Raw genomic sequence first — 20,812 nt, 5'->3', positions numbered from 1 at the left:
TCTCTGACAGGGAAACTAGAATCCCCAGAGCAGGGAAACTAAAATCCCTAGAACAGGGAAACTAGAACCATTAGAACAAGGAAGTAGAATCCCTAGAATGGGAAAACTAGAATCTCTAGAACGGGAAAACTAGAATCCCTAGAACGGGAAAACTAGAATCTCTAGAACGGGAAAACTAGAATCCATAGAACGGGAAACTAGAATCCCTAGAACGGGAAAACTAGAATCCATAGAACGGGAAACTAGAATCCCTAGAACGGGAAAACTAGAATCCCTAGAACAAGGAAACTAGAATCCCTAGAACGGGAAACTAGAATCCCTAGAACAGGGAAACTAGAATCTCTAGAACGGGAAAACTAGAATCCCTAGAACAGGGAAACTAGAACCATTAGAACAAGGAAGTAGAATCCCTAGAACGGGAAACTAGAATCCCTAGAACAGGGAAACTAGAATCTCTAGAACGGGAAACTAGAATCCCTAGAACAGGGAAACTAGAATCTCTAGAACAAGGAAACTAGAATCCCTAGAACGGGAAACTAGAATCCCTAGAACAGGGAAACTAGAATCTCTAGAACGGGAAAACTAGAATCCCTAGAACGGGGAAACTAGAACCATTAGAACAAGGAAGTAGAATCCCTAGAACGGGGAAAACTAGAATCCCTAGAACAAGGAAACTAGAATCCCTAGAATGGGAAAACTAGAATCCCTAGAACAGGGAAACTAGAATCCCTAGAACAGGGAAACTAGAATCCCTAGAACAGGGAAACTAGAATCCCTAGAACAGGGAAACTAAAATCCTAGAACAGGGAAACTAAAATCCCTAGAACAGGGAAACTAGAATCCATAGAACGGGGAAACTAAAATCCTAGAACGGGGAAACTAGAATCCATAGAACAGGGAAACTAAAATCCTAGAACAAGGAAACTAGAATCCCTAGAACAGAGAAACTAGAATCCTAGAACAAGGAAACTAGAATCCTAGAACAAGGAAACTAGAATCCTAGAACAAGGAAACTAGAATCCCTAGAACAGGGAAACTAAAATCCTAGAACAAGGAAACTAGAATCCCTAGAACAGGGAAACTAGGATCTCTAGAAAGGGAAAACTAGAATCCCTAGAATGGGTAAACTAGAATCCCTAGAACAAAGAAACTAGAATCCCTAGAATGGGAAAACTAGAATCCCTAGAACAGGGAAACTAGAATCCCTAGAACAGGAAACTAGAATCCATAGAACAGGGAAACTAGAATCCTAGAACAGGGAAACTAGAATCCATAGAACAGGGAAACTAAAATCCTAGAACAGGGAAACTAAAATCCTAGAACAAGGAAACTAGAATCCCTAGAACAGGGAAACTAGAATCCCTAGAACAGGGAAACTAAAATCCTAGAACAAGGAAACTAGAATCCATAGAACAGGGAAACTAGAATCCATAGAACAGGGAAACTAGAATCCATAGAACAGGGAAACTTGAATCCCTAGAACAGGAAACTAGAATCCATAGAACAGGGAAACTAGAATCCATAGAACAGGAAAACTAGAATCCCTAGAACAGGAAACTAGAATCCATAGAACAAGGAAACTAGAATCCCTAGAACAGGGAAACTAAAATCCTAGAACAAGGAAACTAGAATCCATAGAACAGGGAAACGAGAATCCATAGAACAGGGAAACTAGAATCCCTAGAACAGGAAACTAGAATCCCTAGAACAAGGAAACTAGAATCCATAGAACAAGGAAACTAGAATCCCTAGAACAGGGAAACTAAAATCCTAGAACAAGGAAACTAGAATCCCTAGAACAGGGAAACTAGGATCTCTAGAAAGGGAAAACTAGAATCCCTAGAATGGGTAAACTAGAATCCCTAGAACAAAGAAACTAGAATCCCTAGAATGGGAAAACTAGAATCCCTAGAACAGGGAAACTAGAATCCCTAGAACAGGAAACTAGAATCCATAGAACAGGGAAACTAGAATCCTAGAACAGGGAAACTAGAATCCATAGAACAGGGAAACTAAAATCCTAGAACAGGGAAACTAAAATCCTAGAACAAGGAAACTAGAATCCCTAGAACAGGGAAACTAGAATCCCTAGAACAGGGAAACTAAAATCCTAGAACAAGGAAACTAGATCCATAGAACAGGGAAACTAGAATCCATAGAACAGGGAAACTAGAATCCATAGAACAGGGAAACTTGAATCCCTAGAACAGGAAACTAGAATCCATAGAACAGGGAAACTAGAATCCATAGAACAGGAAAACTAGAATCCCTAGAACAGGAAACTAGAATCCATAGAACAAGGAAACTAGAATCCCTAGAACAGGGAAACTAAAATCCTAGAACAAGGAAACTAGAATCCATAGAACAGGGAAACGAGAATCCATAGAACAGGGAAACTAGAATCCCTAGAACAGGAAACTAGAATCCCTAGAACAAGGAAACTAGAATCCATAGAACAAGGAAACTAGAATCCCTAGAACAGGGAAACTAAAATCCTAGAACAAGGAAACTAGAATCCATAGAACAGGGAAACGAGAATCCATAGAACAGGGAAACTAGAATCCCTAGAACAGGAAACTAGAATCCCTAGAACAAGGAAACTAGAATCCATAGAACAAGGAAACTAGAATCCCTAGAATAGAGAAACTAGAATCCCTAGAACAGGAAACTAGAATCCATAGAACAGGGAAACTAGAATCGGTAGAACAGGAAACTAGAATCCCTAGAACAGAGAAACTAGAATCCCTAGAACAGGGAAACTAGAATCTCTAGAACAGGGAAACTAGAATCTCTAGAACAGAGAAACTAGAATCCCTAGAACAGGAAACTAGAATCCATAGAACAGGAAACTAGAATCCATAGAACAGGGAAACTAGAATCCCTAGAACAGAGAAACTAGAATCCCTAGAACAGGAAACTAGAATCCCTAGAACAGGGAAACTAGAATCCCTAGAACAGAGAATCTAGAATCCATAGAACAGGAAACGAGAATCCATAGAACAGGGAAACTAGAATCTCTAGAACGGGAAAACTAGAATCTCTAGAACGAGGAAACTAGAATCCCTAGAACAAGGAAACTAGAATCCCTAGAACAGGGAAACTAGAATCTCTAGAACGGGAAAACTAGAATCCCTAAAACAGGGAAACTAGAATCTTTAGAACAGGGAAACTAGAATCTCTAGAACGGGAAAACTAGAATTTCTAGAACAAGGAAACTAGAATCTCTAGAACAAGGAAACTAGAATCCCTAGAACAAGGAAACTAGAATCTCTAGAACAAGGAAACTAGAATCCCTAGAACAAGGAAACTAGAATCTCTAGAACAAGGAAACTAGAATCTTTAGAACAGGGAAGTATAACGTCCGTTCCCCAAATCTATGTGTATGGTTGTAACCACCAGCGCTCTTCTGTCTTGTACTCTCCCAGGTTTTCTATAGAGAAAGGTATAGCGGGCCAAGTGGCACGGACCGGGGAGGTCCTTAACATCCCAGATGCCTATGCAGACCCACGCTTTAATAGGTAAAACTCCCATTTTACCACGGCACCCTATTCCCTATATAGTGCACTACTTTTGACCAGATCCATATAGATAGGGTGCCATTTAAGACCCTCCCCTTGTCTACTTTATTTGTGAACGTGGTTTAAGTAACCCTCAGAGTAGTCCGATGCTAGCCATTATCCCAGCTCTAATTATGGCGTCTTGCCAAGTCCTAATGTCATTGTCATGCCCAATATTTTCTTAGGAGGTGGCACCAACAGAAGTGGAACAAGGCTTTTCACGTCTAGCTCGTTGTAATACACAACGTCAGCCTGAGCCTTGATGTAGTTTAGTGGAATATAAGTCTAATGATTAAACACTATTATGGCATTATGTCAAGATGAATTCCGTGTTACATTTTACCCCCCCCCACTTCACAGAGAGGTAGACCTCTATACGGGCTATACCACGCGGAACATCCTATGCATGCCCATCGTTTCCAGGGGGACCGTAATAGGGGTCGTACAGATGGTTAACAAGCTGAGTGGAAGTGCCTTCACCAAAACAGACGAGAACAACTTCAAGATGTTCGCCGTCTTCTGTGCTCTAGCCTTGCACTGTGCCAACGTGAGTGTTTTGTGTCAAATTTATATTTTTATCTAAATATATATTATTTTGTGTTAGACAAAACAAGCCACATACATTACATTCAGGATATACTCCAGGAAAAAATGTGAGTTTTTCTTTCAATTCAAATCAGCGAATCTCAATTCAGTTATGAATTGACAATAACTCTGAACTGTACAATGTGCAGACACCATGTATCAAGGGCCAATATTAGACACAGTAAAATCATGAATCAGAATGACTAAAGGCTTGACTGTTTAGCTGTGTCTCGCCCCAAAGGCCTATTGGGACTGAACACTGACATATCTTTGAGCTGTGTCTCCCCAAGACGTTGTGAAGCATCTGGAGTAGGACAGCAAGGCTGTACACATGCAGACCCCAAACCCCCACACCTTCCCTTCCCTCCACCACAACAGATGCATCTCCAGCCAGGCAAAATGACTTACCTAAAGGTGTAACACACACACACACACACACACACACACACACACACACACACACACACACACACACACACACACACACACACACACACATCTAGAGGCAGGAGGCATGAGATACTGCTCAACATAAATCCTCCGGCTGGGAGGATGATGACGGGTGACAGTGGAGCGGCTTGGGTGGGTAAAATATTAACGTGGCTCATCACCATGGTGACGCAGGCTCCTGCGCAAGTGTGTCGCACAAGAAGGGGGGGGTCCAAATGGGAGAGATGAGAGATGGGAGGAGTTAGGAGAGGAGAGCAGAGAAGAGGAGGCAGCTGGGCACTAGTACTGCAGCCCACACAGTGCAGGGTGGTCCACGAGCTCTGGAGGGCCTTCTCCAGATAGCATAATTATGAACATGCCATAAGCCAAGTCAAAACATTTAGAATTACAGGAAATTTGCTTTAAAACGATGCAATTTTCTCTCACCCTCATGGCAAGATGTGTAGAACTGCAAGTTAGTTGTTTTCAACAACAACAAAAAATCAAAAAAATGTTTAGCTTTGACCTTGCAGGAGGGCCTCGCTAAACTGCAGTTCGCCACTAGAGAAGGGGAGAGAGAGGAGAGGAGAGAGGAGAGGGAAGAGGAGAGAAAGCAGAGGGAAGAGGAGAGAGGAGAGGGAATAGGAGAGAGGGGAAAGAGAGGAGAGGGAAGAGGAGAGAGAGGGGAAGAGAGAGGAGAGGGAAGAGGAGAGAAGAGAGGGAAGAGGAGAGAGAGAGAGGGAGAAGGGGGAAGAGAGAGGAGAGGGAAGAGGAGAAAGAGGGAGAGGGAAGAGGAGAGAGGGAAGAGGAGAGAAGAGAGGGAAGAGGGAGAGAGGAGAGGGAAGAGGAGAGAAGAGAGGGAAGAGGGAGAGAGGAGAGGGAAGAGGAGAGAGGGGAGAGAGGAGAGGGAAGAGGAGAAAGGGGATAGGGAAGAGGAGAGAAGAGAGGGAAGAGGAGTGAGGGGAAGAGAGGGAAGAGGAGAGAGGGGAGAGAGAGGAGAGGGAAGAGGAGAGAGGGGAGAGAGGATAGGGAAGAGGAGAGAAGAGAGGGAAGAGGAGTGAGGGGAAGAGAGGGAAGAGGAGAGAGGGGAGAGAGAGGAGAGGGAAGAGGAGAGAGGGGAGAGAGGATAGGGAAGAGGAGAGAGGGGAGAGAGGATAGGGAAGAGGAGAGAAGAGAGGGAAGAGGAGTGAGGGGAAGAGAGAGGAGAGGGAAGAGGAGAGAGGGGAGAGAGAGGAGAGGGAAGAGGAGAAAGGGGATAGGGAAGAGGAGAGAAGAGAGGGAAGAGGAGTGAGGGGAAGAGAGAGGAGAGGGAATAGGAGAGAGGGGAGAGAGAGGAGAGGGAAGAGGAGAGAGGAGAGGGAAGAGGAGAGAGGGGAAAGAGGGGAGAAAGAAGCTTTGGTGCCAAGGACGGGGGATCAACACGACTCTCAACGGCAACGCCAAGAGTTTGAAAGACTGTCTGTCTCTCTTTGTCTGTGTGTCTGTCTGTCTGTGTGTGTGTGTGTGTCTGTCTGTCCAGATGTACCACCGGATCAGGCACTCTGAGTGTATCTACAGGGTAACCATGGAGAAGTTGTCCTACCACAGTATCTGTACTTCAGAAGAGTGGAAGACCCTCACGAAGCTGGACCTGCCTACACCCCTATACAAAGAGATAGAACTGTGAGTGTCTAACCCTAACACCCCTATACAAAGAGATAGAACTGTGAGTGTCTAACCCTAACACCCCTATACAAAGAGATGGAACTGTGAGTGTCTAACCCTAACACCCCTATACAAAGAGATAGAACTGTGAGTGTCTAACCCTAACACCCCTATACAAAGAGATAGAACTGTGAGTGTCTAACCCTAACACCCCTATACAAAGAGATAGAACTGTGAGTGTCTAACCCTAACACCCCTATACAAAGAGATAGAACTGTGAGTGTCTAACCCTAACACCCCTATACAAAGAGATAGAACTGTGAGTGTCTAACCCTAACACCCCTATACAAAGAGATAGAACTGTGAATGTCTAACCCTAACACCCCTATACAAAGAGATAGAACTGTGAGTGTCTAACCCTAACACCCCTATACAAAGAGATAGAACTGTGAGTGTCTAACCCTAACACCCCTATACAAAGAGATAGAACTGTGAGTGTCTAACCCTAACACCCCTATACAAAGAGATAGAACTGTGAGTGTCTAACCCTAACACCCCTATACAAAGAGATAATGTCCTCTGACCTACCCAATCCATTGATCTCCCAATGTTCATACACTCAATGTTTTGACACCATAACCTGCCTCTTATCTCCCAATGTTCATACACCATAACCTGCCTCTTATCTCCCAATGTTCATACACCATAACCTGCCTCTTATCTCCCAATGTTCATACACCATAACCTGCCTCTTATCTCCCAATGTTCATACACCATAACCTGCCTCTTATCTCCCAATGTTCATACACCATAACCTGCCTCTTATCACCCAATGTTCATACACCATAACCTGCCTCTTATCTCCCAATGTTCATTCATCATAACCTGCCTCTTACCTCCCAATGTTCATACACCATAACCTGCCTCTTATCTCCCAATGTTCATACACCATAACCTGCCTGTTCTGGTATTCTCATCATCAGCCATGTTTCTTGGAGCAGACAGGGGTTCAAATAGGATTTGTTTTCTTTAAACCCATTTCTGTCTCTTAAGAGAGAGAGACGGCCTTGACGCAGACACAGTCCAGACCCGAGTGACACCCAGCTCTCTTCTGAAGGACAGACAGACAGGAGAGAAACGGTCCTGACGCAGAGAGACAGGAGAGAGACGGTCCCGACGCAGACAGACAGGAGAGAGACAGTCCTGACGCAGACAGACAGGAGAGAGACGGTCCTTGACGCAGACAGACAGGAGAGAGACGGTCCTGACGCAGACAGACAGGAGAGAGACGGTCCTGACGCAGACAGACAGGAGAGAGACGGTCCTGACGCAGACAGACAGGAGAGAGACGGTCCTGACGCAGACAGACAGGAGAGAGACGGTCCTGACGCAGACAGACAGGAGAGAGACGGTCCTGACGCAGACAGACAGGAGAGAGACGGCCCCGACCCAGACAGACAGGAGAGAGACGGTCCCGACGCAGACAGACAGGAGAGAGACGGTCCTGACGCAGACAGACAGGAGAGAGACGGCCCCTACCCAGACAGACAGAAGAGAGACGGTCCCGACCCAGACAGACAGGAGAGAGACGGTCCTGACGCAGACAGACAGGAGAGAGACGGTCCTGACGCAGACAGACAGAAGAGAGACGGTCCTGACGCAGACAGACAGGAGAGAGACGGTCCTGACGCAGACAGACAGGAGAGAGACGGTCCCGACGCAGACAGACAGGAGAGAGACGGTCCTGACGCAGACAGACAGGAGAGAGACGGTCCTGACGCAGACAGACAGGAGAGAGACGGTCCTGACGCAGACAGACAGGAGAGAGACGGCCCCGACCCAGACAGACAGGAGAGAGACGGTCCCGACGCAGACAGACAGGAGAGAGACGGTCCTGACGCAGACAGACAGGAGAGAGACGGTCCTGACGCAGACAGACAGGAGAGAGACGGTCCTGACGCAGACAGACAGGAGAGAGAAGGCCCCGATGCAGACAGACAGGAGAGAGACGGTCCTGACGCAGAAAGACAGGAGAGAGACGGCCCCGATGCAGACAGACAGGAGAGAGACGGTCCTGACGCAGAAAGACAGGAGAGAGACGGTCCTGACGCAGACAGACAGGAGAGAGACGGCCCCGATGCAGACAGACAGGAGAGAGACGGTCCTGACGCAGACAGACAGGAGAGAGACGGTCCTGACGCAGACAGACAGGAGAGAGACGGTCCTGACGCAGACAGACAGGAGAGAGACGGTCCCGACGCAGACAGACAGGAGAGAGACGGTCCTGACGCAGACAGACAGGAGAGAGACGGTCCTGACGCAGACAGACAGGAGAGAGACGGTCCTGACGCAGACAGACAGGAGAGAGACGGTCCTGACGCAGACAGACAGGAGAGAGACGGTCCTGACGCAGACAGACAGGAGAGAGACGGTCCCGACGCAGACAGACAGGAGAGAGACGGTCCTGACGCAGACAGACAGGAGAGAGACGGCCCCGACCCAGACAGACAGGAGAGAGACGGTCCTGACGCAGACAGACAGGAGATAGACGGCCCCGACCCAGACAGACAGGAGAGAGACGGTCCTGACGCAGACAGACAGGAGAGAGACGGTCCTGACGCAGACAGACAGGAGATAGACGGTCCTGACGCAGACAGACAGGAGAGAGACGGTCCTGACGCAGACAGACAGGAGAGAGACGGTCCCGACCCAGACAGACAGGAGAGAGACGGTCCCGACGCAGACAGACAGGAGAGAGACGGTCCTGACGCAGACAGACAGGAGAGAGACGGTCCTGACGCAGACAGACAGGAGAGAGACGGTCCTGACGCAGACAGACAGGAGAGAGACGGTCCTGACGCAGACAGACAGGAGAGAGACGGTCCTGACGCAGACAGACAGGAGAGAGACGGCCCCGACGCAGACAGACAGGAGAGAGACGGTCCTGACGCAGACAGACAGGAGAGAGACGGTCCTGACGCAGACAGACAGGAGAGAGACGGCCCCGACCCAGACAGACAGGAGAGAGACGGTCCCGACGCAGACAGACAGGAGAGAGACGGTCCTGACGCAGACAGACAGGAGAGAGACGGTCCCGACGCAGACAGACAGGAGAGAGACGGTCCTGACGCAGACAGACAAGAGAGAGACGGTCCCGACGCAGACAGACAGGAGAGAGACGGTCCTGACGCAGACAGACAGGAGAGAGACGGTCCTGACGCAGACAGACAGGAGAGAGACGGTCCTGACGCAGACAGACAGGAGAGAGACGGCCCCGATGCAGACAGACAGGAGAGAGACGGTCCTGACGCAGACAGACAGGAGAGAGACGGTCCTGACTCAGACAGACAGGAGAGAGACGGTCCTGACGCAGACAGACAGGAGAGAGACGGTCCTGACGCAGACAGACAGGAGAGAGACGGTCCTGACGCAGACAGACAGGAGAGAGACGGTCCTGACGCAGACAGACAGGAGAGAATGCCCAGAGCAGGAAGGAAGGGGGCCGGACCCTGTGTGTGTGCGTGTTTCAGCCCTGATAGATCTACAGCTAGTCTGCCTTTCTCTCTTTTTCACAAAAAACACACACACACACACACACACACACACACACACACACACACACACACACACACACACACACTGCAGGGCCATCATAATCTAAGAGGCTCCCTCTCTCTCTCCCTCCCTCCTTCAGGTTTCATTTTGACATTAGTCAGTTTGAGGAGCTGTGGCCAGCTGTCTTTGTTTACATGGTCCACAACTCATGTGGAGAGACCAGGTACGTATAGGTCCTCTGGGACATTTACAGCTGCTTGTCATCAGGGAATTAACTTAGTCAAATAAACCCATAGATTCTACGGGACAAATTTAAGTTAGTCATATACAGTGGGGGAAAAAAGTATTTGATCCCCTGCTGATTTTGTACGTTTGCCCACTGACAAAGAAATGGTCAGTCTATAATTTTAATGGTAGGTTTATTTGAACAGTGAGAGACAGAATAACAACAAAAAAATCCAGAAAAACGTGTGTCAAAAATGTTATGAAAATGATTAGCATTTTAATGAGGGAAATAAGTATTTGACCCCTCTGCAAAACATGACTTAGTACTTGGTGGCAAAACCCTTGTTGGCAATCACAGAGGTCAGACGTTTCTTGTAGTTGGCCACCAGGTTTGCACACATCTCAGGAGGGATTTTGTCCCACTCCTCTTTGCATTAAGGTTTCGAGGCTGACGTTTGGCAACCCGAACCTTCAGCTCCCTCCACAGATTTTCTATGGGATTAAGGTCTGGAGACTGGCTAAGCCACTCCAGGACCTTAATGTGCTTCTTCTTGAGCCACTCCTTTGTTGCCTTGGCCATGTGTTTTGGGTCATTGCCATGCTGGAATACCCATCCACGACCCATTTTCAATGCCCTGGCTGAGGGAAGGAGGTTCTCACTCAAGATTTGACGGTACATGGCCCCGTCCATCGTCCCTTTGATGCGGTGAAGTTGTCCTGTCCCCTTAGCAGAAAAACACCCCCAAAGCATAATGTTTCCACCTCCATGTTTGACGGTGGAGATGGTGTTCTTGGGGTCATAGGCAGCATTCCTCCTCCTCCAAACACGGCGAGTTGAGTTGATGTCAAAGAGCTCCATTTTGGTCTCACCTGACCACAACACTTTCACCAGTTGTCCTCTGAGTCATTCAGATGTTCATTGGCAAACTTCAGACGGGTATGTATATGTGCTTTCTTGAGCAGGGGGACCTTGCGGGCGCTGCAGGATTTCAGTCCTTCATGGCGTAGTGTGTTACCAATTGTTTTCTTGGTGACTATGGTCCCAGCTGCCTTAAAATCATTGACAAGATCCTCCCGTGTAGTTCTGGGATGATTCCTCACCATTCTCATGATCATTGCAACTCCACGAGGTGAGATCTTGCATGGAGCCCCAGGCCGAGGGATATTGACAGTTCTTTTGTGTTTCTTCCATTTGCGAATAATCGCACCAAATGTTGTCACCTTCTCACCAAGCTGCTTGGCGATGGTCTTGTAGCCCATTCCAGCCTTGTGTAGGTCTACAATCTTGTCCTTGACATCCTTGGAGAGCTCTTTAGTCTTGGCCATGGTGGAGAGTTTGGAATCTGATTGATTGATTGCTTCTGTGGACAGGTGTCTTTTATACAGGTAACAAGCTGAGATTAGGAGCACTCCCTTTAAGAGTGTGCTCCCAATCTCAGCTCGTTACCTGTATAAAAGACACCTGGGAGCCAGAAATCTTTCTGATTGAGAGGGGGTCAAATACTTATTTCCCTCATTAAAATGCAAATCAATTTATAACATTTTTGACATGTGTTTTTCTGGATTTTGTTGTTGTTATTCTGTCTCTCACTGTTCAAATAAACCTACCATTAAAATTATAGACTGATCCTTTCTTTGTCAGTGGGCAAACGTACAAAATCAGCAGGGGATCAAATACTTTTTTCCCCCACTGTATACCCATAGATTCTATAAGATAAATTAATTTAGTCATATATACTGTACCCATAGATTCTACGAGATAAATGAATTTAGTCATATAAACACATAGATTCTATAAGATAAATTCATTTAGTCATATATACTGTACCCATAGATTCTACGAGATAAATGAATTTAGTCATATAAACACATAGATTCTACAAGATAAATTAACTTACATTTACATTACATTTTAGTAATTTAGCAGATGCTCTTATCCAGAGCGACTTACAGTAGTGAGCGCATACATTATTATTTTTTTTTTCGTACTGGTCCCCCGTGGGAATCGAACCCACAACCCTGACGTTGCAAACATCATGCTCTACCAACTGAGCCAGACGTTTCCCATGTGGCTCAGTTAACTTGGTCATATAAACACATGGATTCTACAAGATAAATTAATTTAGTCATATATACTGTACCCATAGATTCTACAAGATAAATGAATTTAGTCATATAAACACGTAGATTCTACAAGATAAATGAAGTTGTCATATATACACATCGATTCTTTAAGAATATTACTTATAAATGCTTTGATCTTAATCTGAGGACAGAATAAATACTATTATACCTGTTAAATACTTTGCCTTTCTCTCTCCCTCTCCCTCCTCTCCCTCTCCGTCCTCTCTCCCTCTCCGTCATCTCCCTCTCCGTCCTCTCCCTCTCCGTCCTCTCTCCCTCTCCGTCCTCTCCGTCCTGTCTCCCTCTCCGTCCTCTCCCTCTCCGTCCTCTCTCCGTCCTCTCTGTCCTCTCTCCCTCTCCGTCCTCTCTCCCTCTCTGTCCTCTCCCTCTACGTCCTCTCCCTTTCCGTCCTCTCTCCGTCCTCTCTCCCTCTCCGTCCTCTCTCCCTCTCCGTCCTCTCTCCGTCCTGTCTCCCTCTCCGTCCTCTCCGTCCTCTCGCCCTCTCCGTCCTCTCCGTCCTGTCTCCCTCTCCGTCCTCTCTCCCTCTCCGTCCTCTCCCTCTCCGTCCTCTCTCCCTCTCCGTCCTCTCTCCCTCTCCGTCCCTCTCCCTCTCCGTCCTCTCTCCCTCTCCGTCCTCTCTCCCTCTCCGTCCCTCTCTCCCTCTCCGTCCCTCTCTCCCTCTCCGTCCTCTCTCCCTCTCTGTCCTCTCCCTCTCCGTCCTCTCTCCCTCTCCGTCCTGTCTCCCTCTCCGTCCTCTCTCCCTCTCCGTCCTCTCTCCCTCTCCGTCCTCTCTCTCTCCGTCCTCTCTCCGTCCTCTCTCTCTCCGTCCTGTCTCTCTCTCCGTCCTCTCCCTCTCCGTCCTCTCTCTCTCTCTGTCCTCTCTCTCTCTCCGTCCTCTCTCCCTCTCTGTCCTATCCCTCTCCGTCCTCTCCCTCTCCGTCCTCTCCCTCTCCATCCTGTCTCTCTCTCCGTCCTCTCTCCCTCTCCGTCCTCTCTCTCTCTCCCTCCCTCTAGTTTTGAGCTGGAGAAGTTGTGCAGGTTCACAATGTCTGTGAGGAAGAATTATCGGCGTGTTCCCTACCACAACTGGAAACACGCGGTGAACGTGGCTCACTGTATGTACGCCATACTGCAGAAGACCACCGGCATCTTCACTGAGATAGAGGTCTGCCTGTCTGTCTGTCCGTCTGTCAGTTTGTCAATAACACAGTCAAGAGGTTCAGAAACAGGGGTGTGGTCAACTGCATTCTAATTCAGTCATTTACTTCCTGATTCCTGAATAGAATGAGGAGATTCTAAACAGGGTCAATTCTGTTAGTAGCTGACTTCCACGTGTACTTGTCCATCTTCTCTCTCCCATCCTCTCGCTCTCCCCATCCCCTCTCCCCATCCCTTCTCTCTCCCCATCCCCCTCTCTCTCCCATCCCCCTCTCTCTCCCCATCCCCTCTCTCTCTCCCCATCCTCTCTCTCCCCATCCCCTCTCTCCCCATCCCCTCTCTCTCTCCCCATCCTCTCTCTCTCTCCCCATCCCCTCTCTCTCTCCATCCTCTCTCTCCCCATCCCCTCTCTCTCTCCCCATCCTCTCTCTCTCTCCCCATCCCCTCTCTCTCCCCATCCTCTCTCTCCCCATCCCCTCTCTCTCCCCATCCTCTCTCTCCCCATCCCCTCTCTCTCTCCCCATTCTCTCTCGCTCTCCCCATCCTCTCTCTCCCCATCCCCTCTCTCTCCCCATCCCCTCTCCCGCTCTCCCCATCCCCTCTCTCTCTCCCCATCCCCTCTCTCTCTCCCCATCCTCTCTCTCCCCATCCTCTCTCTCCCCATCCCCTCTCTCTCTCCCCATCCTCTCTCCCCATCCCCTCTCTCTCTCCCCATCCTCTCTCTCCCCATCCCCTCTCTCTCCCCATCCCCTCTCTCTCTCCCCATCCTCTCTCTCCCCATCCCTCTCTCTCTCCCCATCCTCTCGCTCCCCATCCTCTCTCTCCCCATCCCCTCTCTCTCCCCATCCTCTCTCTCCCCATCCCCTCTCTCTCTCCCCATCCTCTCTCTCCCCATCCCCTCTCTCTCTCCCCATCCCCTCTCTCTCCCCATCCTCTCTCTCCCATCCCCTCTCTCTCTCCCCATCCCCTCTCTCTCCCCATCCCCTCTCTCTCTCCCCATCCACTCTCTCTCTCCCCATTCTTTCTCTCTCCCATCCCCTCTTTCTCCCCCATCCCCTCTCTCTCCCCCCATCCTCCCCCATCAACAGAAGAAGGGTCTGCTGATAGCCTGTCTATGTCATGATCTGGACCATCGAGGATACAGTAACACCTACCTGCAGAAGTTTGACCATCCTCTAGCTGCCCTGTACAGCACGTCTACAATGGAGCAGCACCACTTCTCCCAGACTGTATCCATCCTGCAGGTAGGACTACCACACACACACACCCTGTACTCACACGCTTACTCAGCTCTCCTCTAAGTGTTCCCCCAGGAGGATCTTAACACCTCAGACATTTCCCCCTAACAGTTGCTCTGTTATTAAACGTTGTCCCCTCCCAATTGAAATTCCTCATCTTCGGTGGGTGATGATCAGGTATCCTGGGTTGGGGTCAATTCTAATTGAAGCTATTTAATTCAGAAAAGCTATTTGAATTTAAAACTTCAAAAGTGGAAAAAACGTTCAAATAAATAGCTTTTACTTTGACATTTATTGAGATGTCATTGAAAATAGATGGCCTTTTTCAATTATTGAATTTCAATTTACTTCCTGAATTGACTACCATCAATTTCAAATTGACCCCAAAAACCTGCAAAGTATCCAAACTACCCTGAACGTTCCAGGGCCTACTGTACTCACAGGATGTACCCTTTGGCTATCTCACCTAAGCTGTACTCGCAGGATGTACCCTCTGGCTATCCCACCTAAGCTGGTACTCCCAGGATGTACCCTCTGGCTATCCCACCTAAGCTGGTACTCCCAGGATGTACCCTCTGGCTATCCCACCTAAGCTGGTACTCCCAGGATGTACCCTCTGGCTATCCCACCTGAGCTGGTACTCCCAGGATGTACCCTCTGGCTATCCCACCTAAGCTGTACTCACAGGATGTACCCTCTGGCTATCCCGCCTAAGCTGGTACTCCCAGGATGTACCCTCTGGCTATCCCACCTAAGCTGGTACTCCCAGGATGTACCCTCTGGCTATCCCACCTAAGCTGTACTCCCAGGATGTACCCTCTGGCTATCCCACCTAAGCTGGTACTCCCAGGATGTACCCTCTGGCTATCCCACCTGAGCTGGTACTCCCAGGATGTACCCTCTGGCTATCCCACCTGAGCTGGTACTCCCAGGATGTACCCTCTGGCTATCCCACCTAAGCTGGTACTCCCAGGATGTACCCTCTGGCTATCCCACCTAAGCTGGTACTCCCAGGATGTACCCTCTGGCTATCCCGCCTAAGCTGTACTCCCAGGAAGTACCATCTGGCTATCCCACCTAAGCTGGTACTCCCAGGATGTACCCTCTGGCTATCCCACCTGAGCTGGTACTCCCAGGATGTACCCTCTGGCTATCCCACCTGAGCTGGTACTCCCAGGATGTACCCTCTGGCTATCCCACCTAAGCTGGTACTCCCAGGATGTACCCTCTGGCTATCCCACCTAAGCTGTACTCCCAGGATGTACCCTCTGGCTATCCCACCTAAGCTGGTACTCCCAGGATGTACCCTCTGGCTATCCCACCTAAGCTGGTACTCCCAGGATGTACCCTCTGGCTATCCCACCTAAGCTGGTACTCCCAGGATGTACCCTCTGGCTATCCCACCTAAGCTGGTACTCCCAGGATGTACCCTCTGGCTATCCCACCTAAGCTGAGCCGAACTCCTCATAAGCGGAGCTTTTGCTTTTTATTGATCTCTTTGTTTCCCATAGCTGGAAGGGCACAATGTTTTCTCCAACCTGACTTCCAGTGAGTACGAGCAGGTGTTAGAGATCATCCGCAAGGCCATCATCGCTACAGACCTGGCGCTCTACTTCGGCAACCGCAAACAGCTAGCTGAGCTACTGACCACGGAAGCACTGGACCTCAACAACCACCAACACAGGTCAGAGGTCAGGGGTCGTACACACACACACACACACACACACACACACACACACACACACACTGGACATCTTCTCTGATACATCTGGAAATAGATCATTAAAATAAATATATAGAAATATACTTTTCTTTCCCCAGGGACCGTGTGATTGGTCTGATGATGACAGCATGTGACCTGTGTTCCGTTACCAAGCTGTGGCCAATCACGCGACTCACGGCTAATGACATCTACGCTGAGTTCTGGGCCGAGGTACAATTGTAAAATTCACGACTACATCTCTACTCTTGTAAAGTGGTAGCCTAGTGGTTACAGTGTAGGGGCGGCAGGTAGCCTAGTGGTTAGAGTGTAGGGACGGCAGGTAGCCTAGTGGTTAGAGTGTAGGGACGGCAGGTAACCTAGTGGTTAGAGTGTAGGGACGGCAGGTAGTCTAGTGGTTAGAGTGTAGGGGCGGTAGGTAGCCTAGTGGTTAGAGTGTAGGGGCGGCAGGTAGCCTAGTGGTTAGAGTGTAGGGACGGTAGGTAGACTAGTGGTTAGAGTGTAGGGACGGCAGGTAGCCTAGTGGTTAGAGTGTAGGGACGGCAGGTAGACTAGTGGTTAGAGTGTAGGGCGGTAGGTAGCCTAGTGGTTAGAGTGTAGGGGGGCAGGTAGACTAGTGGTTAGAGTATAGGGGGCAGGTAGCCTAGTGGTTAGAGTATAGGGGGGCAGGTAGACTAGTGGTTAGAGTGTAGGGGGGCAGGTAGACTAGTGGTTAGAGTATAGGGGGCAGGTAGCCTAGTGGTTAGAGTATAGGGGGCAGGTAGACTAGTGGTTAGAGTGTAGGGGGCAGGTAGACTAGTGGTTAGAGTGTAGGGACGGTAGGTAGCCTAGTGGTTAGAGTGTAGGGGGGCAGGTAGACTAGTGGTTAGAGTATAGGGGGGCAGGTAGCCTAGTGGTTAGAGTATAGGGGGGCAGGTAGACTAGTGGTTAGAGTGTAGGGGGCAGGTAGACTAGTGGTTAGAGTGTAGGGGGCAGGTAGACTAGTGGTTAGAGTGTAGGGACGGTAGGTAGCCTAGTGGTTAGAGTGTAGGGGGCAGGTAGACTAGTGGTTAGAGTATAGGGGGGCAGGTAGCCTAGTGGTTAGAGTATAGGGGGGCAGGTAGACTAGTGGTTAGAGTGTAGGGGGCAGGTAGACTAGTGGTTAGAGTGTAGGGACGGTAGGTAGCCTAGTGGTTAGAGTGTAGGGGGCAGGTAGACTAGTGGTTAGAGTATAGGGGGGCAGGTAGCCTAGTGGTTAGAGTATAGGGGGCAGGTAGACTAGTGGTTAGAGTGTAGGGGGGCAGGTAGACTAGTGGTTAGAGTATAGGGGGCAGGTAGCCTAGTGGTTAGAGTATAGGGGGCAGGTAGACTAGTGGTTAGAGTGTAGGGGGGCAGGTAGACTAGTGGTTAGAGTATAGGGGGGCAGGTAGACTAGTGGTTAGAGTATAGGGGGCAGGTAGACTAGTGGTTAGAGTGTAGGGGGGCAGGTAGACTAGTGGTTAGAGTATAGGGGGGCAGGTAGCCTAGTGGTTACAGTGTAGGGGCGGCAGGTAGCCTAGTGGTTAGAGTGTAGGGACGGCAGGTAGCCTAGTGGTTAGAGTGTAGGGACGGCAGGTAGCCTAGTGGTTAGAGTGTAGGGACGGCAGGTAGCCTAGTGGTTAGAGTGTAGGGACGGCAGGTAGCCTAGTGGTTAGAGTGTAGAGGAGGCAGGTAGCCTAGTGGTTAGAGTGTAGGGACGGCAGGTAGACTAGTGGTTAGAGTGTAGAGGAGGCAGGTAGCCTAGTGGTTAGAGTGTAGGGACGGCAGGTAGCCTAGTGGTTAGAGTGTAGGGACGGCAGGTAGCCTAGTGGTTAGAGTGTAGGGACGGCAGGTAGACTAGTGGTTAGAGTGTAGGGACGGCAGGTAGCCTAGTGGTTAGAGTGTAGGGACGGCAGGTAGCCTAGTGGTTAGAGTGTAGGGACGGCAGGTAGCCTAGTGGTTAGAGTGTAGAGGAGGCAGGTAGCCTAGTGGTTAGAGTGTAGGGACGGCAGGTAGACTAGTGGTTAGAGTGTAGAGGAGGCAGGTAGCCTAGTGGTTAGAGTGTAGGGACGGCAGGTAGCCTAGTGGTTAGAGTGTAGGGACGGCAGGTAGCCTAGTGGTTAGAGTGTAGGGACGGCAGGTAGCCTAGTGGTTAGAGTGTAGGGACGGCAGGTAGCCTAGTGGTTAGAGTGTAGGGACGGCAGGTAGTCTAGTGGTTAGAGTGTAGGGACGGCAGGTAGCCTAGTGGTTAGAGTGTAGGGACGGCAGGTAGACTAGTGGTTAGAGTGTAGGGACGGCAGGTAGCCTAGTGGTTAGAGTGTAGGGCGGCAGGTAGCCTAGTGGTTAGAGTGTAGGGACGGCAGGTAGCCTAGTGGTTAGAGTGTAGGGACGGCAGGTAGCCTAGTGGTTAGAGTGTAGGGGCGGCAGGTAGACTAGTGGTTAGAGTGTAGGGACGGCAGGTAGCCTAGTGGTTAGAGTGTAGGGGTGGCAGGTAGCCTAGTGGTTAGAGTGTGGGGGCGGCAGGTAGCCTAGTGGTTAGAGTGTAGGGACGGCAGGTAGCCTAGTGGTTAGAGTGTAGGGGCGGCAGGTAGCCTAGTGGTTAGAGTGTGGGGGCGGCAGGTAGCCTAGTGGTTAGAGTGTAGGGACGGCAGGTAGCCTAGTGGTTAGAGTGTAGGGGCGGCAGGTAGCCTAGTGGTTAGAGTGTAGGGATGGCAGGTAGACTAGTGGTTAGAGTGTAGGGACGGCAGGTAGCCTAGTGGTTAGAGTGTAGGGACGGCAGGTAGCCTAGTGGTTAGAGTGTAGGGGCGGCAGGTAACCTAGTGGTTAGAGTGAAGGGACGGCAGGTAGCCTAGTGGTTAGAGTGTAGGGACGGCAGGCAGCCTAGTGGTTAGAGTGTAGGGACGGCAGGTAGCCTAGTGGTTAGAGTGTAGGGGCGGCAGGCAGCCTAGTGGTTAGAGTGTAGGGGTGGCAGGTAGCCTAGTGGTTAGAGTGTAGGGACGGCAGGTAGCCTAGTGGTTAGAGTGTAGGGACGGCAGGCAGCCTAGTGGTTAGAGTGTAGGGGTGGCAGGTAGCCTAGTGGTTAGAGTGTGGGGGCGGCAGGTAGCCTAGTGGTTAGAGTGTAGGGACGGCAGGTAGCCTAGTGGTTAGAGTGTAGGGGCGGCAGGTAGCCTAGTGGTTAGAGTGTAGGGATGGCAGGTAGACTAGTGGTTAGAGTGTAGGGACGGCAGGTAGCCTAGTGGTTAGAGTGTAGGGGCGGCAGGTAGCCTAGTGGTTAGAGTGTAGGGGGGCAGGTAGACTGGTGGTTAGAGTGTAGGGGCGGCAGGTAGACTAGTGGTTAGAGTGTAGGGACGGCAGGTAGCCTAGTGGTTAGAGTGTAGAGATGGCGGGTAACCTAGTGGTTAGAGTGTAGGGACGGCGGGTAGACTAGTGGTTAGAGTGTAGGGACGGCAGGTAACCTAGTGGTTAGAGCGGGGGGACGGCAGGTAGCCTAGTGGTTAGAGTGTAGGGACGGCAGGTAGGCTAGTGGTTAGAGTGTAGGGACGGCAGGTATACTAGTGGTTAGAGTGTAGGGACGGCAGGTAGGCTAGTGGTTAGAGTGTAGAGGGTGGCAGGCAGCCTAGTGGTTAGAGTGTAGAGGGCGGCAGGCAGCCTAGTGGTTAGAGTGTAGAGGGCGGCAGGCAGCCTAGTGGTTAGAGTGTATGGACGGCAGGTAGCCTAGTGGTTAGAGTGTAGAGGGCGGCAGGCAGCCTAGTGGTTAGAGTGTAGAGGGCGGCAGGCAGCCTAGTGGTTAGAGTGTAGGGACGGCAGGTAGCCTAGTGGTTAGAGTGTAGGGACGGCAGGTAGACTAGTGGTTAGAGTGTAGAGGGCGGCAGGCAGCCTAGTGGTTAGAGTGTAGGGACGGCAGGTAGACTAGTGGTTAGAGTGTAGGGACGGCAGGTAGCCTAGTGGTTAGAGTGTAGGGACGGCAGGTAGACTAGTGGTTAGAGTGTAGGGACGGCAGGTAGACTAGTGGTTAGAGCGTTGGGCTGGTAACAGAAAGGTTGCTAGATTGAATCCCCGAGGTGACAAGGTAAAAATCTGTCATTCTGTCCCTGAACAAGGCAGTTAACCCACTGATCCTAGTCCGTCATTGAAAATAAGAATTTGTTTTTAACTGACTTGCCTAGTTAAATAAAGGTAAAAAAATATATATTAAAAAAAATTGTTGTAAGGAGTTCATTCGTCATATGGTTCATAGTGCTCATCAATAAGAACCTTTTAGTGGTGAAAGAGTTCTACTTAGAACCTTTTAGTGGTGAAAGAGTTCTACTTAGAACCTTTTAGTGGTGAAAGGGTTCTACTTAGAACCTTTTAGTGGTGAAAGGGTTCTACTTAGAACCTTTTAGTGGTGAAAGGGTTCTACTTAGAACCTTTTAGTGGTGAAAGAGTTCTATTTAGAACCTTTTAGTTGTGAAAGGGTTCTACTTAGAACCTTTTAGTGGTGAAAGGGTTCTACTTAGAACCTTTTAGTGGTGAAATAGTTCTACTTAGAACCTTTTAGTGGTGAAAGAGTTCTATTTAGAACCTTTTAGTTGTGAAAG

General features: G+C 49.5%; 1 protein-coding gene across 7 annotated transcripts in view; it reads left to right on the top strand.

The window, feature by feature from the left end:
• Window positions 1–20,812, top strand: part of pde10a (phosphodiesterase 10A) — a 158,252-nt gene that overhangs the window by 130,774 nt on the left and 6,666 nt on the right. For 5 of the 7 annotated variants that reach the window (XM_045702323.1, XM_045702325.1, XM_045702322.1 and 2 more), the window contains 8 exons: window positions 3,426–3,518; window positions 3,918–4,104; window positions 6,091–6,233; window positions 9,910–9,993; window positions 13,134–13,284; window positions 14,366–14,521; window positions 16,027–16,199; window positions 16,337–16,448. In XM_045702323.1, coding sequence (XP_045558279.1) covers window positions 3,426–3,518; window positions 3,918–4,104; window positions 6,091–6,233; window positions 9,910–9,993; window positions 13,134–13,284; window positions 14,366–14,521; window positions 16,027–16,199; window positions 16,337–16,448 — 1,099 coding nt within the window. The remainder of the gene's footprint in view (window positions 1–3,425; window positions 3,519–3,917; window positions 4,105–6,090; window positions 6,234–9,909; window positions 9,994–13,133; window positions 13,285–14,365; window positions 14,522–16,026; window positions 16,200–16,336; window positions 16,449–20,812) is intronic. The other 2 variants (XM_045702324.1, XM_045702326.1) reach the window with 2 other exon arrangements.

The sequence above is a fragment of the Salmo salar genome, chromosome ssa19 (assembly GCF_905237065.1).
Source record: "Salmo salar chromosome ssa19, Ssal_v3.1, whole genome shotgun sequence".
NCBI classification, from domain to species: Eukaryota; Metazoa; Chordata; class Actinopteri; order Salmoniformes; family Salmonidae; genus Salmo; species Salmo salar.
The sequence above is the reverse complement of the archived record's forward strand: the minus strand, read 5'-3'. Positions and strand labels throughout refer to the sequence as shown.